The 27,383-nt window shown below is 44.5% G+C and overlaps 2 protein-coding genes across 3 annotated transcripts in view; one reads left to right on the top strand and one right to left on the bottom strand.

Moving 5' to 3' along the window:
• Window positions 1-537: 537 nt before the first annotated feature.
• nuak2 (NUAK family, SNF1-like kinase, 2) lies at window positions 538-11,960 on the bottom strand. The gene is made up of 6 exons (XM_060910133.1): window positions 11,443-11,960; window positions 7,800-7,920; window positions 7,155-7,303; window positions 4,088-4,153; window positions 3,342-3,594; window positions 538-2,902 (listed from the first exon to the last, which is right to left on the bottom strand). Exons 1-6 carry the CDS (start codon window positions 11,731-11,733, stop codon window positions 1,881-1,883), a joined length of 1,902 nt encoding a protein of 633 aa, XP_060766116.1. The 5' UTR covers window positions 11,734-11,960; the 3' UTR covers window positions 538-1,880.
• Window positions 11,961-14,917: 2,957 nt separating this feature from the next.
• Window positions 14,918-27,383, top strand: part of dstyk (dual serine/threonine and tyrosine protein kinase) — a 29,868-nt gene continuing 17,402 nt past the window's right edge. For both annotated transcript variants that reach the window (XM_060910131.1, XM_060910130.1), the window contains exons 1-2: window positions 14,918-16,004; window positions 18,816-19,222. In XM_060910131.1, coding sequence (XP_060766114.1) covers window positions 15,803-16,004; window positions 18,816-19,222 — 609 coding nt within the window. In that variant the 5' untranslated portion in view covers window positions 14,918-15,802. The remainder of the gene's footprint in view (window positions 16,005-18,815; window positions 19,223-27,383) is intronic.

Genomic DNA, 27,383 nt, shown 5'->3' with positions numbered 1-27,383 from the left:
GCACAGTGTTTGTATTTCCCATTTGACCTTTGCACACTGGACCAATGATGCCTTCAAGATGTCACTCAGTGTGAGAGTGAAACCAGAGTTTTAGAAATTAAATAATACACCACTGGTCTTTAAAAAAATATATATTTATTTGGGATTAGTTCATCTTATTGTTTTGTTTAACTTCACATTACAAGAGAAGTGAAATATTGCTCTCTTTTCTCTCAAAGCCATGTTTTATATCAGTATAACAGTTTAAAATATTATTCTTTTAATTTGTTCAAAATAAGTATCAGCAGAAACAGAATGCTGTTATCTTCCATCTCCTCTCCGGTGGATCTCAGGTGAGTGAATGTCTCAGTATGTTACATAACTGATTATTGGTACATGTCTAGTTTTTCAGAGACTTAAGTAGATCATGTGAAATGGCTAACGGCAGCTTTGATCTTGGGTTTCTCAAAAACCTAAAATAGTCAGACTTTATTACTCGAGCCATAAAACTAAATCAAAGCCCGTGCCTTAGATATGAAATGAAAAGATGAGAATGAATAATAGTTGTGTTTGAGGTTTTATTGACCCACTGATCCAGTACCGGTTTCAGCCATACGCTACAAAAGGTCAGACACAGTTTAAACGTTGACCCGACAACGTTACAGGGTTTGTTTCACGCATGGACAGATCGTCTCTGATGAGAACATCCACATCAAAAATACACACCACGTTTTTTCAAGTGTTGGCCACGTTCCAGGTTAAGACGAGCAGTATTGCACTGTAACATCGTTACTGCAGTTTCCCCCATGAAATGACAGTTAAACTGTAGAAGCTTAAGATCAATATGGTATTCTGAACTGTCATGGAAATAAAATGATAATTTAAATTGTCAAAAAAATTCTTGACATCAGACAGACGCAACAAAATGGATATCTGCCTTCATTTCCTCACAATCTCATTGTTTTTGAAAAACTTGCTTTTGTCCAACAATGAGAAGGGGGGAACAAAAAAACAATACAATAAGTGTTTTCACTTAGAGGCCTCAATGAGCGAGTGCCACTTACAAAACTGTTTTTACAAACTTCTTACCACAGTCTATTTACCTCTAATCCTTATCACAAAAGTAAATTCCTAAAGCAATAAATAGCCGTGTCTGATCTGGTGTGTCAGCCAAGAACAGGACTGATAACCGTCTGTCTTAAAGGTTAATCTTTAACAAGGTTAACAAACTTTGTTGTATTAAAAAACATCTTATCACTAATGGACTCTGAGCTGCAGTCATTTCAGATTGCAGATCATAAACCAAAAGCTTTCTTTTCGATTTTTTCTGTTCCTCAGTTCTCTGTAGTCCGATTATTGCCCCTTAAAAGGTGTTTTTTAAAAAAGTGTACTTTCAGCATCTTTGGTTCATGCTCAAGCTTAGGTCTCACAAAACAAGGCCCCAGTCTGACAGAGAGGCTGCAGCCTCCAGTCAAAAATGCATCAAAGAAATGTTGTGTAAAAGGAGAATCGCCTCTTGAACAGCAGCTGATTGGCCCATTTTGCTTTTCTCTACTGACGAACACTATTCCCTTTTCTACCCCATTTTGGTTCCACTAATAAACATCCTTTGTAGAGCATCTCAAGCAAAACTGTAATGGACTTATGCTGACCTGACAACCACATCTTAAATGTAAAATATCTAGTTTCAGCTAGCTCTACTTCCACCACCATTAAAGGGTCATGTGATGGAGACAGTCTCCGAGAGTCTGAACGTGGAAGCTTATCTAACTCGGGCTAGTCGTCCTTCCCTGCACCAGGACTACTGTCTCCACATTGATTCCATTCCCACGCAGAATCAGAATATGTCCTGTATTGGACTTGACAGATTTGAAGAAGTTTTGCTATTTGTATTGAGAGTTTCAGCTACCATGGGTGCCATGAGAGGCAGACTTGTAGACCTCGATCACGTTTTCGCAATCTGTGATGGAGAACGAGCTTTCTCTCATCTTGTCAGTATCCCATAATTCCTGCCCACTTTCCTTCAGGTCGAGTAAATTGTCAGCCGAAACACAGCCACGCATGGGGCCGCCCCGCGCTGGACGATCCACCTTCATTGCAGGTTCACGACGATCAGGCAAGTCTAACCGATCAAAGGATTCCGATGAAAGGATGCTGTCCTCACTGATTGCTGTACTGGGACGAGATCTGACGCCTCCTGGTGGAAGGGAGGCCGCTAGCTGGTCAAGCGAGCCGAATTCCCCAAATTCTTGCAAAACACCGGAGGAAAATTTTCCATTACGTTTAAGGATTCCTTTACATCGTGGTGGCATTGTAGTACACGGCTCAAGTTGTGGTGTTTGAGTGGAATCGCTGCTTTCAGTGGATGAGGAATAATAACCCGATTCCCTCTCTACTGGCTTCTTCAGGATACCCTTGCGAGGGGGCGGGGCTGGGGGAGGAGGTGGAGATTGAGCTACAGGTGGTGCCATTATTGCGTTAGTCATTTTTTCCTCCAAAGGAACCTGCGGTTCACCACACGGCTTCTGTTTCAAGCTGCCACGTTTTTTCAGGATGCCTTTAAATGGCCTGGGTGCAGTGTTCTCTTGCATGCTCTGAGAGACATTGTTTTCTTTGCGTGACCTGCGAATCGAGCGCTGACGAGTGATGGGCGCATCTCCCGTGACTCCACCTCCTGGACGTAGAAGACACCGCATTTTTGAGCCGCTATGCAGCAGAGGTCGAGACGTTCTTCGAAGCCAATCAGTGATTCGGGCAGAGTTGCTCAATTGTGATGTGGTGGTGGTTGTTCCCATTGTTTCATTCTCAGCGACGAGAGGACGCTGGTAGCCCCAATTAAGCCACCAGTGGCCTGCAATTTCCTCTAGAGTCGCCCTGCGATCAGGGTTTACCATCAGCATCCAGCGGATCAAACCACATGCATCTGTATGGAGAGGGAGGAGACTCGGTGTAAATTCTTTATCATGGCTATTTAAAATCATGCTGTAAGAATAATTTACAGCACAAAGTTTGTAGTGTTATCATAGCAGAATTACATTATCAATATTGTAGCCATACAGAATACTATCTGATATAGTATTAGTGTATTATGCTACTGATATATATTAAAAAGCTAATATAGCATAAAGGACATCTCTTTAAACATAAGTATAGTCGTCTTCCTCAGTTGCCTCCAATTTGACCTATGGCTTTTTGGCGTTTTACTGAATTTTGCTTCGGTATCGGTTCAAATCCTAAATGGTGGCTTTTCCAAGGAAGATACCCCATGAGGAAATAAAGGACGTGCACATTACACAAGTTATCTGACAGGAGTTTGCCCAAAATGGGAGTCCTGTTTAAAAGAACTGAAAGAGAATAAATACCTGATGGCTTGGTGGGTTTGCGGTAGTCTCCAGTGCTGATTTGTCGCACCAGCGTCTTGTAGTCATGGCCGTCAAATGGCATGGCTTCATGCACCAACGTGTACAGGAGGACGCCCAGAGACCAGCTGTCCACCTCTGGCCCTTTATACGGCCGTCCATTAACAATCTCAGGAGAGGCATACAGTGGGCTACCACAAAACGTCTGCAGATACTCGTCTCTCTGGTACAGGTTCGACAGACCGAAATCAGCAATCTGAAAATACAGCCATGCTATTAACATCACTCTCTTACCATCTCTTCAGTCAGATGTGTGTGTTTGTGCCCCATTGTAGTTTGCCACGGTAACTGATAGGCAGCGTATGGAACTTCCTAACTTGACGCCACTTTTCTGCACATGAACACAAAGCCATGTTGTGTTTGGATTGAAGCCGTGAGGCTGGTGAGCAATAGCGGGCATAAACGTGCAAAGCACGTCAATAAAGTGTTGACGTCTGCTGAAACTGAATCCTAAATGAGACGCAGCTATTGTTTATTTATAGTTAAAATGCTGACCAATGAAAACAGACTACAGATAAACACAGTGACTTTCCAACACAGGTGTGATGAACAAAATCTACAGTGCGGGCGATACTAAAGGGTGCGTGTGTGTGTTTCACAAATGCAAAATAGCTCACTGCATATACACACAAAGGGTGTGAGCTTTATTGGTACGTGTTCACTCGCTGGTTCGGCGTGGTGTGTCTCACCTTCACGTCTCCGTTTGCGTCCAGCAGGATGTTTTCCAGTTTCAGGTCACGATGCACGATGCCATTCTGTAAGAGAGGAATGTAAAAACGTGGCATTAAAACAAACTGCCAATTAAACAAAATGACTACAGCTGCAAAGTTCCCTCAAAATCCATGAAGAGAGAACCTCAAAAGCACAATAAAGAGCCTACTTTAAGGGTTATTCTGTGCTTTCAGATCTTTAGGTGAGAGAAATATGCTAGAAAAAAAAAAGTATTTATGGTCTGTAGTGTATAAAATGTTTAGTGTAGCGCACACGTCAGGACTTTTATTGGACATTGTGCTTTTTAGACTCTCTCTTTATTGTGTCCCAACTCTTATTCGGTGAGGCTCTGTTTAATGATTGTTTTTTGGGTTTTTTTTTGGTTCCATTTGATGTAGTTTTAGTCCTGTATCCTTTTTTTTTAAAATTATACCATGAACTTTTTACATGAGATCACACTGAGATTTTTTATTATTTTTATTATTATTATTATTATTATGGTATATTGTGCTTTTGATATTTGTTGTAGTTAATGTCAGTTCTTTATCCGCTTAAATCCATATGAGGTTTTTGGTTTCTGTCCATTTTCTTCACCCTGCTCTATAATTAACCCAACTCTGATTTACGTAGATGGCTGCAGTCAGAAGTTTACACACATGACAAAATGTCATGACAATTTTGGGCTTTCGGTGATTTCTCTGAATGGTTCTTTTTCTGTGGCAGAATGATTATACAACAGTCATCTTTAATATGAAAAAAAAATGGTTTTAACCTATTTTGGGTTTTATGAAATCAGCACAGGGTCATAATCATACAAGCAGCCACCTAATATTGGTTAAATGCCCCCGAGCGAGTCTCTCCTTCACCAGACACATTCACAATCAACAAGCTTCTGTCAGAATTCTGGTTGGATATTTGTCCTCCCTTCTTGACAGAATTGGTCGAGTTCAAATAAGTGTGTGTGTGTTTCCTGGAACAGACCTGACTTTTAATCACAGTGCACATATTTTCGATAGCGTTGAGGTCAGGACTCGTTTTAAGCTTCATGTTCTGCCATTTTATCCACAACCAGCTCTGATATGTGTTTGGGGTCTTTTGTTCTGTTGGAACACACAACTGTGTCCAAGTTTCTGATGGTTTGAGGTTCTGCTGAAAAATTCTGGGGTCATCCTCCTTCTTTATTCTTCCATCCACTTGAATGCAGCCCCAGAGCCTGATGCTGCCACCACCATGCTGAGCACCTGGTGCACTGTTCCTCTGTATCTCTGGTCATTGTGACCAAACACATCAATCTCTGTCTCATCTGACCATCAAACTTTCCTCCAGAAGGCTTTTTCTTTGTCCATGTGATCAACTGTAAACTTTATGCAAGCTCAAAGGTGTGGCTTTTGGAGCAGGAGCTTCTTTCTTGGGCAGCAGCCTCTCAGTCTATGGGGATGTGAAACTCTCCTGACTGGAGACAGCAGCTTCCAGTTCATGGCAGGCCTGGGTCCCTGAACATCTGAACCAGTTTCCCCTCAGGTGAGGGGGGTAGTTTGGATCTTCTTCCAACAAAGTAGCTCCACCCTTCGATAACTTGTACTTGCATATAAATCATTGGAACCGATGATGTTGGGATCTGCAGAGGTTTAGAAACGACTCCAGGAGACATTCCTGTGTGTAAATCTGTGATCCTCTTTCTCAGATCTGCACTGAGCTCCTTGGACTTTACCCATTGTACTGTGTGTTGGTCAGTCAAACTCTATGTTGTGCACAGAGAAGCTTCCAGCTGCAGTCAATCATCACTAACAGGAAGTTCAGAGGCCTTGGCAAGTTTAGACATTTTGAAAATTTCAGCTCCACTGAACTAATCATCAAACTGGGTGTACATATATTTTTGACCCTGTTTTGAGTTCAGAAAACCCAAAATAAATTAAGATCAAATTCTCTTTTTTCCCCTGTTAGAGATGTTGTAATCATTCTGCCACAGAAAAAGAACAGTTCAAAGAAAAGTCACTGAAAGTCCAAAATTGCCATCACACTCATGTCCCTGAATGTAAATTTCTGATCACGGCTGTAGATGTACACGTTTATTTGTGTCAGTACAGGTTTGTGGTCTGCTCAGTAGAAATCTAACCGGTTCAGTCTGCTTATCCTGTTTTACCAATCTCTAAATAAGGTCATTTAAATAAAAAAAAAGACACAGCGTGTGGAATGTGAGCTATGCCGCCCTGTTGTACTTCTCGGCAGGAGGGAATACCTTCAGCTCACGGATTCCCAGAAACCAGAGATCATTACGGGGAAAAGAGGAGGAATGAAAATGCAGACCAGAAAAAAGGGGAAGGTGTGTGTGTGTGTGGGGGGGGGAGGAATTTGAGCAAACATGCACATCAGGAAAATAGGAAAAAAAATGCAAAACAGCCACTTCCAAGTCCACAAATTGCTTCTGTTTGGGATCAACAAAAATATTTCCTTTTTTAGACACACAATTGCTCAGATTCCTCCTGATGACCTCTAATCTCATTTATTCAATTTACACAGATAAACAAACAATCAGAACCAGTCTATTGGGTAATCATGTTTTCTGAGGTAATAGATTTCGCCTGATGTGGGCATCAACCATTACATTCCTCAGGGGAAAAAAATCTAAATGTCAAATTTATTGAAATAATTAAATCACTTTTTAAAATGGCCTGCAGTTTCACAATTTGATTTTAATTTAATCACACATTGAAGTTTCAGTGTTGTTACGGGGTGGAGCTTCACATCGCACGCTGTTATGTAACTAACGCATGCACGCAGAGAATGTTCCTGGCCTTTGTTTCTGTCCAATTTCTGTTGCTTCATTGCTACCGTTTCATGTCTGTGTGGTTATATAAGGCAGAGATTTGTGTGCGCACGCTAGTGGAATATACAGCCACACAAACTGGATAATAAATCAGACATCTTGATTAAAATGTTAAAAATATTCCTGAGGGAAACATTGTGTGTATAACTTGCGTATGGTGTCAGAACGAGGCTAGACGTGTAGAGCAGACGGAGTGCAGTAGTCAGGAGGAGATTTACCCGATGGCAGTAGTGCACAGCTGAGACAATCTGTCTGAAGATGTGTCGGGCCTCTCGCTCAGAGATCTGCCTCTCGCTGATGTAGTCGAATAAATCTCCTTTACTGGCGTACTCCATCACAATCACAATCTTATCCTTATTCTCAAACACTGCGCACACACACACACACACACACGTTAATATCTGTACTTTGATTGCATTCATTATATTCTCTCCATTATAGTTTTTTTATAGAACATATCTGCCATTGAAAGAAACGTTTACAGTATATGACACAGACCTACATACACACCACATGACAGACAGAAGATGCGCTCATTTAATCTGAATCGTGACTAAACAAAAGACTTTGGGTGACAGTAATAATGCAGTCTCCCAACATCATGAACTTCTCAGCTTTCTTGTTAAGCTCCTGATATAATAATGAACACAGTCTCAGATTTAACACCATTTAACTTCTCACTTCCAGTGCCGCCTCGTTTCACACTTGTGTTTCTCCTGGGTTTACATCCAACAGTCACACGACTGAGAACAGCGCTCACTTCAAAGGGGGAATTTATTTATTGTACACATATGAAGTGAACTGTAGATTTGCCCCCACCCTCGGAGAATTCCCCCCTGCTGTTTATTACACTTCAGACCTACCCTCGTATACGGTGATGATGTAGGGGTGATTGAGGGACGACATGATCTCAATCTCTCTCCTGATGTGTGTCAGGTCCTGCTCATCTTTAATATTTTCTTTCCTGATGGATTTGATGGCCACCTGCAGTGGAAACACAACACACACCACATGATAGATTACACCCATAGCACAAACACGACTTATCATTTCTCCCTTTTCTCCTTTCCACACTTTTTCACCCTCTAACATGCTATCCTTCACTTGCAGATTAGACTGGTGTGTGTGTGTGTGTGTGTGTGTGTGTGTGTGAGAGAAAGAGAGAAAATTCTTGAGACTCCATGGACCTGTGTGTGTCGTCAGGGACCTCCAGGACAGGCGAGACAGAGGGTGAGTAACAGATGTCAGAGGCCACACACACACTCATCATGACACCTGTGTGTATCAGGAACATACAGTTGGCCCTCTTCAGGGGATTCATTCATCACATTTTACTTCTGAGTACCAGCTGACCTCAATACTGATGTTTTACACTTGAATAATCCAGGAAGTAACTTTAAGCAGTGTGTGTGTGTGTGTGTGTGTGTTCAAAATGTTGGTTTCCAAAATTAAAAATGACTGGAGTTCTGGGCTGAGTGTCATGTGGTGTTGTATAGTGTTGAATGAGGGTGGTGCGGGTTTGTGGTTGTAGATATGTTCAGGCTGATGGTGTTTATCTGTTCAGCTCCACAGTTCACTTCATTTTGTCTGCATTTACCCACAACGCAGCAGGAAGTGAGGGAGTGATTATGTGGAAGTCTGCAGTGGTTAGAGACGGGTCTCGACAGGTTTTTATCTTTCGGTGGATTTCCAGCGTGTCTCCTGACAGGAAATAACAGAGGGCAGTTTGGACAAGTTAAATTTAGTCACGTTCACTGGGACGCGCGCCTGGCATTTCCTCCTCAGGAGATTAGTCCATTCTGTTTTCACCACCTGTGTTTCTCTCTGCTATTTTTAGAGAAGCCTGGTGCAGATACAGTATGTGGAGGATAAGTCCTGCAGTCATGAGATCACTCACTCTCTCTTTTCTCTCCTTTCTCAAACACACAGACCAGTTCGGGGGGGAGGGAGAAAAAAACAAAACAGGAAAACTATTCACGTCTCAGCACGTCCTTAATCAAACATGTTCCAACAAGAGCACAGAGCCTTTGTCTCACTCTGCGTCTGTCTCACTCCCTCTCCATAGTCAGACTCTCTCTTTTCAATCTTTCATCTTCACCTTTCTCCCTTTGTCCATCCTTTTCGCTTTTGTCCTTTCTCCCCACTCCCTGTCTCTTTGCTCCACCCATCTGTCGTCCACCAGAACCGTGAGAAACGTTTGGAATTAAAACACTTCAGGACAGTGAAACAGTGATAACCAGGAAAGAGGAAGTTCTCGCTGGGGAAAAGCCCAAAATGATTTTTCCTTTATTTTTGTCCTGTTATGTCTTCTTCTTCCATCTCAGGGTTCAGTCACTGGTGCCCCATTCTCACCTTCTGAACCCACCCCCACGGTGAAACCTGAATGCTGAGACTCTCATGCCAGACTTGGTATCGATTCTTGATGTCATCTCACACCTTTCAAGTGAAATCAGCTGTGTTAAGGTTCCATCCCAAACACGAGAACCCACAGAGACGGTGATCTGCTTCTTGCTGTTGTGTATCTGATGTTGGAGTGATCATACACCGTGTGTTACCCACAATGCACTGTGAGTGGGTTTAATACTGTACATGTGTACAGTATGTGTTGAGTATTGTGATGCCTGATTACGGACACTGAGCTGAACTTCCTGTCCGTGTTGTACTGACCACATGATGACACACAACCACCGAGATCACCACACTGGGGGAATTTGACTCATTTCTTCATGCTCCCTCATTGCTCCTCAGATGAGCGTCTGAAGCCGAACTGCATTAACCAGAGAACAGGAATTGAAGATAAATGTTTAATTTGATGCTAACGTTGTAATCCTCAGGGTTAAAGTGTAGGATTGAGGTGAACGGCGTGACACTGAAGAGAAACTGTGGAAAGGACATGCTTATCTACACCACAGCCACTGCACGCGCACAAACACACACTAAACAGCGTTAGCTCAGGATAAACTGTGTGTGTAAACAATCAGCTGGTTCAGTGCGATCAATGCTACTTCAAGTCTCAAATGCACTGAAAAAATGTTCATCATTTAAACCTTTCAGTAAATCCTGCACTGGGATAAACACCGAAATCTCCAGTTTCACTATTTCACCCAGTCAGAATTAGTAACACACACACAAACATTTAAAACATTAAACTCACGTGCAACATCGTCACCTGGTGCATTAATTAAGTCTGTTTATGAGGAAAAGGTGCCAAGTTACAGAACCGCTGGGGTTTATAAAGACGCGGTGTGTTACTGCATAGTTTGAGTGCCAGTAGTGATACTGTCTCTGGGCCATGAGGTGGAAAATACTGAGATCTTTATCCTTTTAAGACACAGTAAAGTGCAAAACAACAAACATCCAAACACTCAAGTCTTTGTGGAGCTTCCTAGAAAGGTTTCAGGGCTTTTTCCAGCAGTTTGTGTGGGTTATTTCTCTCTACATTGACACTGCAAACTAACTCACTAACCCACTCACTCAGTGTGTGTGTGTGTGTCGTCCTGGTGATTTTGAAATGTCGAGCAGTTGTGACTTAAGGTGACTGGACTTGTCATAATGATAAACTTAGTGTCACATCTTGTAGCTTTCAACAAATAAGTGAACAAACTAGCTATAATAAAAATAATAATAATAAATGTGTTGAATCACTGCATGCCACTCATTTTTACACCACAATAAAGTGAATTAGTGAGGAATTCTTTTTATAATGTTTTATATTTAAAACACACATGCATTCACACAGATCAGGATAAGAGAGAGACCAATTAATATAAAAACATGTGTGGTTTTAAAATAGATGAGTGTGTGAGTCAGAGGGAATGTTTTTATGTTGATGGTTCTAAAGAAGTCTATGCTGATGTCACACCTCTGGAGCTCAGAATGAAGAAATGAAACAAACATCAACAAATCCAGTTTCTCCAACTCACACGCTGCTAACCTGAGCGGAGTCTTTCTGTACACACGCCCTCGGGTTACTGAAAGCCCTTTCTGACAGGATGAGAATGAAGAGGATGAAGATTAAAACCTGTTGTGTGTGTGAACAGGGAGTGGGCCAGTTTACGGTGTTTTTCTCCTCGCTGTGACTCATGCCATGCTTCCCTCATGAACACAATAAGACACTGCATGCTTACGCTTGGTTGGTGTGTGTGTGTGTGTGTGTGTGAGAGACGCTAGCACGTGAGCACAAAGTCATGGGAATGACAGTCAGGGTAAACAGAACAGTAGGTTGAAACGGCTCTCCTTGTGACTGCAGCAGTTCCCTCAGCTGTCACCTGCAGTGTCTGAACCCTGAAGGTCCCTGACTGATCTCCAACAAGGAGAAGAACCTTTATTTCTTTTAAACTGGTCCATTTCTGTGTGTCTTAAATCAATCAGGTAAAAGCTGCACACTGCAGGTTGAGAGCAGGATGGACTGATCTGGATGTAAACACGAGTTCAGCACAAACATGTCTTTTTATTACTCTTCTCTATAAACATTGAGAGTTGAGTTCAGAGAGTGCGGGGTCTCACCAGTCTTCCTGTTCTGTCCACAGCTTTCTTCACCTTGCCGTATGTCCCCTTCCCCAGAGTCTGCAGGAAGTCGTACCTGTGCTTCAGGTTGTGTTTGTGATGATGCCGCTTGACCGCGTGCCGCTTTCCCGGAGAGGGGCACTTCCGGTCGGCATGGTGACCCTCCGACACAGCCGCCGTGTCCCCTCCGCGTCCCAACCGCGCCTCCATCCGCACCCGGTCACCGCGCACCCGGTCACCGCGCACCCCACTCATCCAGTGCACTTCACTCATCCAGTGCACTTCACTCATCCAGTGCACTTCACTCGAGTTCCCAGGGAGGACTAAAACTTTCACACGCGCTCCTCCAGCGGCTCCTGTTGCACACACACTGACACACACTGATCCACACACACACTGATCCACACACACACTGACACACACTGATCCACACACACACTGATCCACACACACACTGACACACACTGATCCACACACACACTGACACACACTGATCCACACACACACTGATCCACACAGGTGACACACTGCGGCCCTCAGCTCCGAGTCACACATGGGCGGGGCTTGGTGTGTGGGCGGGGCTTGGACAGCTGGGGGTTTCTTTAAAAGGAAATGAAATCCGCATTAAGGTGTGAGATGATGAAGATCGCACGCGCGCGTCCGGGGAATATTTAAATGAATCAGTTTACAGATGAATAATTCAGACTCGCTGATTAATATCCGTGTTTATTTGGAGAACATTTTATTGAGAGGAACAAAATTCACTTGCAGCAGATTTCCAGTGGTGGAGACGCGGGGTGACTCTGAGCTGAAGAAATACTTTTAACTTCCAGAAGTGAAAACGCGTCTTTACTGTCAGTAATTACAGTGATATCAGTCACACAGTCCCCAGAATGCATTCTTAACAGACACGAAGAGGCGTGTGGAGGCCGGAGAGGATTCACACACACACACACACACACACACACACACTTCTTCATCTGAATAAAATGGGGAATAATGCACACACAGTCAGTGTCTTGTACAGATTTACAGGACATGCAGTAGAATCTGCTGAGATTTAATATTTCCTGTAGAAATACAGCGCTCAGGCGATTCTACGCCTCACATCAGATTCTCTTTGAAGTAACAGTAAACGCGTTTTTAACTCTTTTGTGAATTGCTTCAGGCTTAAACGTTTTGTATCTCATATTAGACATTTAAAGTTAATCAAATATAATCCAACCACGATGTGAGCAAAATACTACATGTCCCAAGAAACACTCTCCAGCCTAGCTAACGTTAGCATCGAGCTAATCATCAGTGACGAGCATGCTAGCTGGTGTGTGAGAGAGAGAGAGTATTCCTGTTAGTCTGGAGTGAGCTGAGACCGACAGTGAAACAGAAACTCAGTGATGGTGTTTAAAGATCACTAAGTGAACTCACAATGATTCAACAGGACAACACTTTTACATTTTCAAAATATATCAACCTGATCTCTAATCATGTATTGATTAATTTAAGATTATTCAAATCACTGATTATTATAAACATTTTCTGGGTTTCAGTTAAGGACTCAGTGGACTTCCGGCTTCAGTGATGACGTATACACTCACCTGCTCAGGCGAGTCAGCATTAAAACATCCCCATTTCGTTTTTCCCCTGACTTTGACTGTCTGTTAGATTCTGGGACAGCAAATTTAGTTTAACAGTGGTTAGCGCTGGGCGGCACGGTGGTGTAGTGGTTAGCGCTGTCGCCTCACAGCAAGAAGGTCCTGGGTTCGAACCCCGGGTCCGGCGAGGGCCTTTCTGTGCGGAGTTTGCATGTTCTCCCCGTGTCCGCGTGGGTTTCCTCCGGGTGCTCCGGTTTCCCCCACAGTCCAAAGACATGCAGGTTAGGTTAACTGGTGACTCTAAATTGACCGTAGGTGTGAATGTGAGTGTGAATGGTTGTCTGTGTCTATGTGTCAGCCCTGTGATGACCTGGCGACTTGTCCAGGGTGTACCCCGCCTTTCGCCCGTAGTCAGCTGGGATAGGCTCCAGCTTGCCTGCGACCCTGTAGAAGGATAAAGCGGCTAGAGATAATGAGATGAGATAATGAGATGAGTGGTTAGCGCTGTCGCCTCACAGCAAGGAGGTCCGGGTTCGAGCCCCGTGGCCGGCGAGGGCCTTTCTGTGCGGAGTTTGCATGTTCTCCCCGTGTCCGCGTGGGTTTCCTCCGGGTGCTCCGGTTTCCCCCACAGTCCAAAGACATGCAGGTTAGGTTAACTGGTGACTCTAAATTGAGCGTAGGTGTGAATGTGAGTGTGAATGGTTGTCTGTGTCTATGTGTCAGCCCTGTGATGACCTGGCAACTTGTCCAGGGTGAACCCCGCCTTTCGCCCGTAGTCAGCTGGGATAGGCTCCAGCTCGCCTGCCACCCTGTAGAACAGAATAAAGCGGCTAGAGATAATGAGATGAGATATTCATTTGGCTTAATCCATGTTTCTGTTAAACACAGTACATTAAACTCCTGATCAGTAATGAGTTCATTAACCATTAGCGCTTTAGATGTAAGAGATCTAATATTTAATAGCCCCACCTTTAGATCAAAGGTGCTGGTAGCAGCTGTACAGTCAATATGATCTAATTTTATATTGATTAGGTTACTGAAACAAACTCTCTGAATATTTCTACTTTTTTGTTTAGCCCGGGGAACAGACACAGCCTCGATGTAGTGGACCCTGAGTGACGACTCTGTGCAGCTAGCAGACAGTCGGTTTAGCCTGTTCGTCTGCTCCCTGGCCTTGGCTCTGGATTGTCAGAAATTAACTAGGCCTGTTCTGAGACTATGACCTATGCTACAGGAAATGAGAGCAGCACCTTCCCGAGTGGGATGGATACCGTCCCGCCCTAACAGGCCAGCAGTGCCCTCAAAATTAGCCCAATTATCTATAAAGCCCACACTGTTTTCAGAGCACCACCTGGACAACCAGCAGTTCAGCGACTATAACCTGCTGTAAGCTACATCGCCACGCCGCATTGGGATGGGGCCAGAGCATATAGTCAACTGTAGTCCTCAGACATAAAAGCATTACTGTAAGAGTCCAGAGCGTCTTCCAAGTGTGACTCTCAACTGTGTGCTCTGCATTGTGCTGTCGACTCGTGTGAAACCGCTTGGTGTAGTTACAGCATGTCGCCGGCAGGTGGAGACAAAACACAAGCCGTGTGGGCGGGTCCCAGGAGGTTGAGTAAATGTAGAAAGTACCTTTAAATTCCCCACTTGCTTTTATAAACACGGAACCGTCCCAGACAATGGGATTCCTCTCAGAATAGACTGTACTGTAAACCTTTAAAACTTAAATAATAAATTAAGTGATCAGATTTACAGCTTAGAACATTAACTCACTAAAATTAATGTCGAAACTGGGAATTTTCACCATAGCGCCACGTTTTAACGTATAAAGGGCGGGACACTTGTTGTGACTACATATCCCAGAATGCACCGGAGCAGGGCGAGCCTTCAGAAAGCCCAGTCAGCGCGCGAGAGCAGGCTGGATTTCACACGCAGTAGCTCCGGGATCAGCACCGCCGCTGTGACGAAACAAACCGGCCCTCGCTGGAAAGTGCACCCCGGAAGTGTGGATTTATTCGCGAGCGCACTGCAGTGGAAAATCTGAGCTGGTGTGTGTGAGGCGGGTCGGGCTGTTCTGGAGCGGGTTCTAATGCTCAGGCCTGGGTTCGGACTCCGATACGGGCATTTGCACGGTTCTGCCTGAGTGATGGGTCGCTGTGGAGCGGGTTAGCTTCCTGGCTAAAGAACGCTGTTGTCTGTGACAAGTTAGCTAGCATCTGGCTAATAAAGAGAGCGCGGTTCGGTTCTGTTTGGGTTTCTTGTTGCTCTCGGCTTGTATTTCCCCCACACCGCAGGCCAGGGCGCGGCTTTCTGACGGGATCTGATCTCTCACACTGTGGTTCGGGTTTTGTTGTTGCTGCTGTGAGGCGCAGGGGGGCCAATACTTTCTCTCCACACACAGGACTCGGACTGTCCGGCTGTAATGTCTGCGATGCCTGCGGGTTGGGTCTGATGATGATTTTTTAAAGTGCATTAAACAGCTCTCGGATTTGAAAAATGTGAAGTAAACGCCAGCGCTGCAGTGAAGCTGCTGAGGGAATAGGAATTAATTTTCACTCTTAGAAACAAAACAAAAACATCCGGTGGCTTTTTTCCCTTCATCTCTAAAACACAACGTGCAGGAGGTGCAGATGTGAGAGAGGAGGTGCAGATGTGAGAGAGGCGGTGGGTTTTAGATCTGAGACCTGAGGTTCGTCTCAAAGCCTTGGAGGAAGAGGAGGAACTCTTCATCACCATCTTTGTGTGTGTGTGAGAGAGAGAGAGAGATGACTGAGGGAGGACATGCGAAAGGACGGAGGGAGGAACTCCAGAAGATGAGTCCTTTACCCCGAGAGCTTCATCGTGTCTTCATGAGCTACAACAAAAGCTCAGCGCTGCTCAAGAAGAACCTGAAGGAGACCATCAGCTTCTTCAGAGAGATGAGGCAGAACTACAGCAACGTGTGTACGGCTGGAGACCCTGAGCAGGGTGAGGCACACCAACACTCTGCATGCTGATTGGTCGGAAGGTGTTGATTAATTCTCTCTAACAGCAGCTCTGACTGTAGTGCAGGTTTATATTAATGCACCAGATCTGATTATAATACATTATGGTTTCTATAGTAACAGCTCGTACACAGGGATGTGTCCAGCAGAGACTCCACTGACGATAAACTGTGTGTGTGGTGGTTTCTGGAAGGAGTCTCCAGTGTCAGCACTGTGTAACAGTCAGAAGTGAAGCTGGAACTTTAGGAGTTTTAAGCTTCTGTACAGTTTCTTACTCGCATCAAACAGCTGCGTTTTATTTCTCTCAATTACAGAGAGAGAGAGAGAGAGAGACTGGCGAAGGAATGACTTTATCACTGCTGTAATGTGAGAACAGGAACTTGCTTTCTGTGAACATTAGAAGTATGACATGTCCATCTTTAATCAATAGGCAGTAGGAATTGTTAGTGAGTTGCTGTGGTGTAAGAGGAATAAAACACTTGGGGTGTGCTGTTAGAGGAAAATCATCAGTCTCAGGGTGGTGACAGGAACTCCACATCAAACACGCACAGTTTATTCCTCACACATTTGTGCTTCAGTAAGCAGAAGGTTGAGTTCAGACCCCTGCACTGACTCAGATGGCCTGATGGTGGCACTATAATGGAGTTTTGCATTTTCACACATTGAGAAGCGTAGAACCACATTCGCTCTGGGTTCAACCACATCAAAGCTTCGGGAACTGTTAAGCTCCACCCACTGAGTCTTGGAGCTTATTAATCGGACGGGTTCTGCGAAACTGGATGTTTTTGTTTCTTTTCTCGACAAATTTAATAAAATATTGATGATGCAGGAAGCATCGCAGACTTTCCCTCCCTGAGGTGCAGAGAAAAGAGATTCTGAAAACCACTCATATGCAAGAGATGCATGAATATTACCACAAAAAACTATAAACAGGAAGTGAGGTCATGCATCTGTAAAGGTGGATGATTTTCATTGTCCGTTTTGATGAGTTTCAGTCTCATAGCATCAGATTTTTAATTTACTGTCACTTTTTTTTTTCCCCAAAACCTTTTTCTCATAATTTATTTTTTCCAATTTTCAATTCCAAAATAACGCGCAGTTATTCCTCGCATATTTGTTGTGCTTCAATAATCAGAATAACGCTGAATGTTTTCTGAATGCTTGTGTACAGAACTCTTGTCCTGAGAGAACTGAAACGGTGTGAGGCGGCTGACTTGTGTAGCACGCCAAGTTAAACTGGTGGCCACACACTGATTAACTGTGAGCGACGTTCACCAGCGTTCAGTCACTGAGGAACGAGTGTGTTGGAGTAAAATAACGCTGGGTATTTTAATTCTCTTTGAACTGAACTCATCAACCAGCGTAATAATAATTATAATAAATTATTATTGTGGAGTTGAATATAAATGTGCTCCAGGTGTGTATTGGGTTAAAGCCCAGTTCCAGAAGGAGATTATTCTGGTTTATTGACTGAGTCGAGCTGCTTTCACTCACTGCTCAATAAAACCTTGTTCTGTTCATTAAGCACCTTATTCACCGCCTCATCCAGTGACTGCTGAGAAAAGCAACACTGATTAAACGCCGCTCAGAAACGGGCCGAGATTAAACACCACTCGGGGGCGGACCGATACATCAGAGCCGAGCCGTCAGACCGTACCGAAGGACATTTTCACATCACACGGTTTCAGGTCAGAGTCCATCCAGATTAATTCTGCTGTTTTATCAATCGTTTGTTCAAAACAGGGTCACTGAGACAGACTGATCTCTCTCTCTCTCTCTCACTCACACACACACACACACACACACACACACACACACACACACTCTCGGTATATGATGCTAAACTGGTAGCTGTAAGCTTCCATGACTGCTTAGTTACGTCACCTTATAGCTGCACAGAAGGTCACACACTGAGCACGTGCCGTGTGTGTGAGTGATGCAGATTTTAGTTTTGGTCTGAAGTAAATTAAAGTTTTATTTAAATGCCATCTTCTTGTCATGACTTTGCCTGATGGTACATGAACCATGAACATGTTCTCGTGTCCACGTGCAGTCCACAGTCAGGGCAGGAGTAATGAACGTTCCAGGGCGGAGTTTCTGTCCCACTTTTCCAGAGGAATTGAGGACTAAAGGTGAATTTACACAACAAGCATCTGATTGTTCTCTCACTGAGGCTGAGAAAGTTTTAATCAGCTCTCGCTCACATCCTCCTCCTTCTGAGGGCAAAAATTACAGCTGTGAGTTTCTCCCACAACAGCCTTCATCTCATAGACAGATGAGCGGGCAGACAATCTGAGAGACCGGTGCTGTACTGACTCACAATTTCCATATTTTATAAAGCGTTTATTGAAGGAAAAACTTTTATTTTGGCCACGTTTGGCATAAAGCAGAGCAGCGTGTGGTTGAGGGTCGAGGGGTCGAGTTCCTCAGGCGCTGTGATTTTTGTTTATGAAAGTGTTTTTAAACATTAAAGTATTTAATGAGTTAAAATGTTTTTAGGCGACATTAAAGTCACGATGTTCTGTTCTGGCACTCAACTCAAACCTGGTTTAACGTGTGTGTGTGTGTGTGTGTGTGTGTGTGTGTGTGTATAAAGCAGCTCAGTGCTGGATTGTTGTATAACCTCACAGTGACTCAGCAGAGATTAGAACTGTGCTAATAACCATCATGAATAGTGTGTGTGTGATTGGATCATAAGATGAGGGCCTGGGGGGGGGGGGACAGACAGGGGACACACACACACAGTGTGGAGGATTTAAATTGTGATGTAATAAGTATCTGCCCCGCCCCTCAGGTCAGCTCAGCTGTGTCTTCATCCCCCGTCCTGATGAAGAGTTCCTCCATGGTGTGGTGACTAGCGCCCCCTACATCCTGGTCCTTGGACAAGACTGCCCTGCCCGCTACCAGCTCCTCAACTGCCTCCTGGGTGAGAAGCTCCTCCCTCTCGGCTCAGACCTGGGCAGGGCCTGTGGGTTGAGGGGAGGGGCCTGTAAAAGAAGGAAGCTGTGTTTCACTCATGGGCGTCAGAGGAGACTGGGCCTGGCTCTCCCGGGGCAGTACGAGCTCGTGCACCAGTTAGCAGCTAACTGTAGCTGCTGGGACACCATCCCCCTGCAGGACCTGGAGATCCAGGACGAGTGTGAGGATCCGGCGAACCGATTGGCCGAACTCGAGGTCACGTTGCATCACACTCTGTTGCAGGTATGTGAGCAGGGAATCATGGGAAAGTGTTGCACAGTGACCGCAAAGATCCTGTAAAAACCTGAGTAGGAAAGAGGAAGGGAGCGGAACACAGTCCAGACCGTCCGCTCGTTAATCAGTTAAACCTTGTAGTGTTTGAGCTGGAGTGTTTTATTCCACTGATACCACAGCGATTTGACAACCACTCCAGCGTTTAATTTATTAACGAGCAACAAGTTACACACTTAACGGTTTAGTGAGATTCAGTGGAACAGCCAAGAGACGAGTTCCTTACTTTCTCCTTTACTTTCGAATAACAGTAAAGTCATGTGCTCACAATCTCACACACACACACACACACACACACACACACACACACACACACACTAAGCAAAGCAAAGTGCTGATGCTGGAGACGACTCCTGTAAATGTTAACTAACCCTTTCCTCACAAAAACCTTCATCACATCAACATTTCACATTTTTAAAACCTGTTTATTCATGATGGTGTTTGTGGGGCGTCGGCTTTACTGTCGAAGCGATAGCATACTGGAACAAGCACGTGCCAATCCAGCCAGACGCATTTTATTTATTTATTTATTTATTTATTTATTTAATTTTAGACTGCTGTCTCATGCAACATCATTGGCTGGTATCTCTGTGATTGACAGGGGAGACAGAGTATGCCCCTCCCACCCAGAGAGCACAGCTGGATTTTTTTCCTCTCTTGAACTCCTGCTAACAGATTTGAAATAGGAACTTGCGATCTCTGGAACAACAGGGCAAACGCGGGAGCCATGTGAAAATGGTTATTGACTAATCAGTGGTCTTCACTGTTTCTAGCTCCACCCACACGTCCCTGTTCAGTTCTCTCAGTTCTCTCTTGCCCCTTTTCCACCAAAGCAGTTCCAGGGCTGGTTCGGGGCCAGTGCTTAGTTTGGAACCGGGTTTTCTGCTTCCACTGACAAAGAACTGGCTCTGGGGCCAGAAAAACCGGTTCCAGGCTAGCACCAACTCTCTGCTGGGCCAGAGGAAAGAACCGCTTACGTCAGCGGGGGGGCGGAGTTGTTAAGACCAACAACAATAACAAGACCACCAAAGCCAACATAACACTGGCTAACGTTAGCTCATAACAAAGGCTAACATAACCATCTCACATTCAGTGTAAGTAAGAGTCAAAACGTTATTAGGTTATTACGTTTCTCCTAGAACGTAATCGCCGTCCATGCAAAACCTGTTGATCAATACATACATATTGGATCTGCCGTTTTCTGATCCCAGTGAAGCACCGTAAAGCCAGAAGCAGCAGCTGTACAAACGTGAAGTCATCCATTATTGTTGCTGCTGCTTCTTCTCTGTGTTGTTGCTTCGATGTTCGCACCAAGGTTTATGCAAACGCAGCAACGTAACTGACGTATACAGTGACGTAATGACATGGCTCCCCTTAGCACCGCGGGCTGTGGAAAAGCAAACTGGTTCTCAGCTGGCTCGCAAGTTGAACGAGTTGTGCACCAGCACTGGAACTGATTTGGTGGAAAAGGGGTACGTGAAGGAGAACCAAATTCAGTTCACACTCAGCAGTGAAAATAACCACAAGCTGGGGATCAGCTGAACCATCAACTCTGAGGAGAGGAATCAATTTTACACAGACACACACACAGACAGACACACACACAGACAGACATGGACAGTGAAGGAACTATGACTTTGTGTTATTGTGCAAGACTGTTTCAGTCACTGAAACAGTTTTCCTTACTAATAAAAGACTTTCTTTTCACACACAGAATGGAATTTAAACCTCAAAGCAGTATGATGGAACTCTGTGTGTGTGTGTGTGTGTTTTTAGGTGTTTAATCAGGGCTGTTTAAAAACTGTATTTGTACTGTGAAGTCATCACATGCACACAACATGCACTCGTGTGCTCTTTCCCTCTCACACGCGCACGCCATTTTTAGCTAGATCTAGTTTTATAGACCCAGGAGTGGAGCTTCAGTTACATCTTATCAACCATCACATTATAATTTTACCCAGCACTCACTACTGCCCGGCACGGTGGTGTAGTGGTTAGCGCTGTCGCCTCACAGCAAGAAGGTCCGGGTTCGAGCCCCGTGGCCGGCGAGGGCCTTTCTGTGCGGAGTTTGCATGTTCTCCCCGTGTCCGCGTGGGTTTCCTCCGGGTGCTCCGGTTTCCCCCACAGTCCAAAGACATGCAGGTTAGGTTAACGTGCTGATGACACGAACATGACTCTATGCAATTTCTTAAATAAACTATACAACATGGCAAACATGTTAGATTTCTGTTATAATTACATGAAAAGAAGCTGCTGTTACACGAATATCCAACTTTTAATTGCACAGCGCAAGAAAACTGGGTCCGTGGCTCGCGGCCATGCTGTGACATCAGCGGAAGAACACGCTGCGGTTCACTGGCTGTTCTGCTCAATGGAAATGGCGCATGAAAACGCCGGTGAATTCTCTAGTGCTAGCTCTTCAACAACCAAATACTGGTACTTTAAGCAGTGATCATGATGGCATGATTTTATCTGATTTTAAATAAATGAGATTGATAATAATGTGAATGTTCACAACTAGTACATACAAACTCTGCAGCTTCTGATTCAGCAGCTGCGTCATACTCCGCAAAAACATCAGCAAGAACCTACAATATAAATGGAAATGCAATACACTAAGCTCAAATGACTTTTGGAAAGTATAATTTCTAAATTTTTTCTACATATTCTTGAAGTCGGTCATCGGGGTACTTGCTATCGTTCCCTAACAACGCATGGCAAAGGGTAAAGTGTAGTGTTGCTACGAGTACTTGCTAAAGCCTCCGGTGGAAGATCCTCGATGTGCTGATAAGACATACAGTTCTATAGAACACACAAGTGTCACGATAATCACAAAACAGATGCAAATTGTTAAAATACCTAATTTTTAAGCAATCATGTGTTGATCTCTTCCGAATAGAATCTATGATGCCTACCCTCTTTACCCTTTGCCTCTCGTTGCTAGGCGGCAGTTACATGAAAGCCGCAAGCTTTCACAAGCAAATACATGACTGATATCACGCCGACTTTGATTACATTTATGATTATCATGAATGTGTACTCTATGATGTGTACTCTAACGCTACGTTCACACTGCAAGGCTTAATGCTCAATTCCGATTTTTTTGTGAAATCCGATTTTTTTTGTGAGGTCGTTCACATTAACAAATGTATGCGACTTGTATGTGATCCTCAGTATGAACGAAAAGCGACCTAAAAGTGTTCCGCATGCGCATTGCAGGATACGACGACGTCACACGCAGTGAGCATGGCCAGTGTTTACGGAAGTAAAACCGCCCGGTTGCGGTATGACCCATCCAATCTAGCTTGAATAGCTGCATCCCCCCAAATGGAAATCAGCTCCCTAACCTCTGCGTCCTTCCATTGAGAAGATTCAGAACCTTCACAGCCCGAAGCGTCCCTCGCATTGATGTCATGCGCAGGGGCGCAGATACGTTTTTTGAACTGGGGGACAAAAAACTGGGGGGGACAAAGCTGCCAGCAAACCAACCCCAACCCCGATATGCCTGTCAAACTTGTTGTTAGTAACCATAGCAACCAAGCTCGAGCTCGCAACCTGTGCAGTCTGCGCAGCTCAACCAACTGAATATCAGTCTTTGTTTTGTTTTATGTGAGTTGTTGCAACTATGTATACACTGCTGTGCACCTCAATAAACCGAATGGTAATTAGTCTTTTGATTTTTCCGTGAGGTTTGCCTTATGCAAAGAAAGACAGCATAGACGTTTTTTCCTCCCTATAAGTGGGGGGGACCGAACGAGGTGAATTTAAATCTGGGTGGGACGAGTCCCCCCCTCTATCTGCGCCCGTGATTATGCGCCATGTTGTTGTAACTTTTTTGAGAGACCCGCCGCCTACTTCAGCGCAGAATAGTGACGTTTGTGGCTTGTTGATGACGTGTAAGTCGGATGAATGCGACCTGGCGGTTCAGACTGAAGTCGCATATGAAAAGAGCGGATAGGAATCGGAATTAGGACCACATATCCAAACGGCCTGGGTCGGATTTGAAAAAATCGGATCTGTGTCGTTCATATTGTCAATAAAAGATCGGATACAGGTCACATATGGGCGAAAAGATCGGATTTGAGTCACTTCAGCCTGCAGTGTGAACGTAGCCTAAGAGCGCTCTGGAGCGAGTCACTTCCAAGATGGCTGCGCAGACCGCATGGTTACTATTTTTAGCATCATGTCGGAGCACTCTATAGCTCTACGTACCTTTTATCTTATGTCGTTTCTCAACACATGTTCTGACAGGAGGACTGTCTTTGGAGGAGTCGCCTTGTCCCAGGCGACTGCTGGATCTGGCATAGCTACTAGTAGACCCCCTCCGGAATACTGTAGGCACTGCTGATGGTAGGAACACACGTTTGTGCTGAACTGAACACCCAAGAGATTCTTTTAAGCTGGGAAGGGTGTCAAAACAATCCAAATCGAAGTGTTCAGAGCACAGGACGGATGTTGGTGAGGGCTCCCACTTGTCACGAGTGCGCCTGACTTGCTTCACCCACTTCGCATGCAGCTCAGGATCTCTGGGAAACTTGAATAAACTTACCCCGTCCTTGTGGGTTTTGGAGCAAAAGCCGGCAACACAACGCGAAGGCATAATAACTTGTATATATGAGCGCATACAATGGATGTCAATGAGGAGGTTAGGGAGGACGATATTTTGGCGAGTTTTTCTTCCATTTTTAATTGATAAAATATAGTTATTTCAACTGTTTTGACATGTTTTAAACGTTTGTCTATTAATTATATGCATTTTTTTAAACTAATGTGTCCTAGAAATTCTTTCTTTAAAATTTTAAGGGAGGATCTTCCTCCCTTTCCTCAATGGAGGAGTCGCCATTGACATGGGCGATTCGCGGGCTCCTCTTTTAACATGGGAGTGAATGGGTGAAAGGGAGGCGATTCCTCCGTTTGGGCGGGTCTATTTGCCTGTCATCAAGCAGCCAATCAGCAGAGCTGCATTCGTCAGTGCGGCCAATCAGAATGAAGGGATGAGTTGGCGGGTTGAAATCATAGCATACTTACTGTCAGTGTCACTGCCGAGCTAGAGTAGTGTCGTTTTGAGTAGTGCGGACAGCGGAGAATTTAACTAATTGTTGGCTATTGCTTTGTTGTAGTTTATCAACTTAATAAAACGCGATGGAGGAACGTGACATTGTGTACACGATGTTAAACATGCCATTTCAAACACTGGGTTATGAGGAGAAGGTTAGAATCAAAACCGAAGGGAGATCAGTTCCCCAACTTAACATTCAGAAACCGAATGGTAAGCTGTGTGTTTAACACCAACACCTCATGGTATCGGAGATGCCCATGGCTAACAGGCAGTGTCACAACCAAACGGCTGTATTGCTGGCCTTGCCTGTTGATGGGTAGCAAATCCCAAACATGGTCTGTGCAGGGATTTAATGACATTAAAAATTTGGACAGGGCCACCAAGCGCCACGACCAGACCAAGGAACACGTTGGTGCAGCTATTCGCCTGAAATTGCTAGGCAGTGTGCCAGTTGACCAGCTAGTGGACGAGGGTGTGCGGATACAAGTGGCACAGCACAATGCTAAAGTGCGTCGCAACAGAGATACGCTGAGGCGTCTGATTGATGCTGTGGCGTATTTGGGCATGCAGGAGCTGGCAGTTAGGGGGCGGGATGAAGGGCCAAATTCAGACAACAAGGGAAACTATAGGGAGCTGACGGAACTGATTGCACGGTATGACAATTTGCTGGCAGAGCAGTTGCAGTCTTCTGGTGTTTTTAGTGGCATGTCCTGTGGCATCCAGAACGACTTGATCTGTGCAATCGGCACGTCAATCAGCCACGAAATATCGAAAGAATTAAACGTGACTCCGTTTTTTTCATGGCAGATTGACGAAACCACTGATATAAGCTGCCATTCCCAGCTCTCAATTATCGCGAGGTTCGTGGACAGTCAGGGCATTATTCAGGAACGTTTTCTGGGCTTTTTCGACGTGTCTAGTGGGAGGGATGCGCAGTCATTGTTTCAGTTTGTGCAGTCCGAGATGTCCCCTTACAACTTCGCTGAGAAGTTGGTTGCACAAACTTACGATGGTGCTGCGGTGATGGCCTCGGCTCTCAATGGACTGCAGGCTAAAGTGAGAGAGGTTGCTCCAGCCGCAACTTTTGTTCACCGTCACGCCCACCGCCTGAATCTCGTCCTTAGTCGAGGTGTCAAGGCCATACCCAAAGCGCGAGTCTTTTTTGCAAACCTGGGTGGGTTCACGTCATTCTTTTCGAAATCAAGTAAGAGGGTGGCACTACTTGAGGAATCTGGTTGCGCGAGAATGCCAAAGACCGCTCCAACGCGTTGGAATTTCTCATCCAGGGTCGTGAATACCGTCGCAGGTAACCATGAAAAATTGCTTAACACATTTACCCGCGTTCTAGAACATCCTTCTATGGATGATGAAACAACTCGATTGGCGGATGGCCTGAAGGCAAAATTGGAAGACTTTGAGTTCATGTTCTTGCTTTTTACTTTTGAGGAGCTGTTTGCACAGACCGACGTTTTATTTAACGTACTGCAACAAAAAGTCATGGATGTTGCCTTCTGCAAACAGCGCATAGAAAACTTTATGCAGTTGCTTAATGAGCTGAAGTCAGACAGGGCTTTTGAGAAAACGTACAGCAAAGCTGCCAGTCTCACAGAAGACCCCGAATTTGGTCACAGGAGAAAGAGAAGGCAGGGTGAGCAAGACCATCGCCAGGTCTATAAAACTCTCTGTGACTCCGTGCATGACAGCATCAAGGCCCAACTCACACAGCGCTTCCAGCAGCTTGGCCGTTTGCATTTCATGGAGCTGTTAGACTTTGACAAATTTGAATCATTTAAAGCAGAATTCCCTTCTCGTGCATTGTCCAACTTGTCAGAGACATATGGGAATTTCTTTAATGAGGCCAAACTGAAGGTGGAACTGCAGCATTTCTACAGTGATGCAGAGATCCACTCTTCCCGAAAACTGTGTGAGGCTATCAGCTTCATGAAGTCAAACGGGCTTGATGAGGCAATGTCTCAGGTGTATAGACTCATGTGTCTGATTGCCACCATTGGTGCCACCTCAGCAGGAGTTGAGAGGAGCTTCTCATGTCTGAAGCGCATAAAAAGCTTCACCAGAAACACAATGGGACAAGAGAGGTTGAAAAGTTTAGCAGTCATGTCAATTGAAAGGAGGATGCTTAAATCTCAACAAGATCCCCAGTGGTATGAGCAAGTCATTGACAAATTTGCCACCCAGACATCCAGGAGACTTGACTACTTTTTTAAATGAATTACTGTTTTAAATTTGACCCATTCACACCTCACAGCTCATTCAACAAGCATTACACTACATGGTATTTCCCATGCTGATGTGTCCTCAAAAACATTTGACTTTTATTTCTTGCAGTAACAAAAAACCCATTTTTAACAGAGCTTTTCTTTAAAAATGTACAAACCCCCTAACAGTTGTAAACACCCACACAACTTCCAACCTCTCTCTCAACCATCCACCTATCTATTCACTCTGTCCTCCCCTATTTTTATGACCACCAGTCGCCACTGAGATGTGTGTGTGTGTGTGTATATATATATATATATATATATATATATATATATATATATATATATATATATATATATATATATATATATATATATATAATGTATGTGTGTATGTATGTGTATGTCTAATAAAAATACTAATAATGACAAACTGAACACCTGTCGCATCAACAACAAACTGGTAAGTGAGGAGGAAGGTTCTTTCGCTGACGTCATATAGCTCCTCCTCCTCTTTCATCTCCTGGGTGCTGCAGCCCCGTCAAATTTGCCCAAATAGCCGCGTTTTTTATCATAACTTGTAAAATAGGCGCCTTCGTGAATTAATATATGGATCATCGGGAATTACTTTTTATGTTATAAAATATCGCCAAAGATGTCAAAAACGTGTCATCAGATCTTTAACTGGTGACTCTAAATTGAGCGTAGGTGTGAATGTGAGTGTGAATGGTTGTCTGTGTCTATGTGTCAGCCCTGTGATGACCTGGCGACTTGTCCAGGGTGAACCCCGCCTTTCGCCCGTAGTCAGCTGGTATAGGATCCAGCTCGCCTGCGA

This window comes from Neoarius graeffei, chromosome 26, assembly GCF_027579695.1.
Source record: "Neoarius graeffei isolate fNeoGra1 chromosome 26, fNeoGra1.pri, whole genome shotgun sequence".
Taxonomy (NCBI): Eukaryota; Metazoa; Chordata; class Actinopteri; order Siluriformes; family Ariidae; genus Neoarius; species Neoarius graeffei.
Note: the sequence above shows the minus strand (reverse complement) of the source record. Positions and strands in the feature narration are given on the sequence as shown.

Coding starts and splice junctions, on each gene's coding strand:
- nuak2 (XM_060910133.1), bottom strand. CDS start 11,733: ATGAGTGAAGTGCACTGGATGAGTGAAGTGCACTGGATGAGTGGGGTG. Junction 7,304..7,799: donor CATCATCACCGTATACGAGG/GTAGGTCTGAAG, acceptor GTGTGTGCGCAG/TGTTTGAGAATAAGGATAAG. Junction 2,903..3,341: donor CAAACCCACCAAGCCATCAG/GTATTTATTCTC, acceptor CTCTCCATACAG/ATGCATGTGGTTTGATCCGC.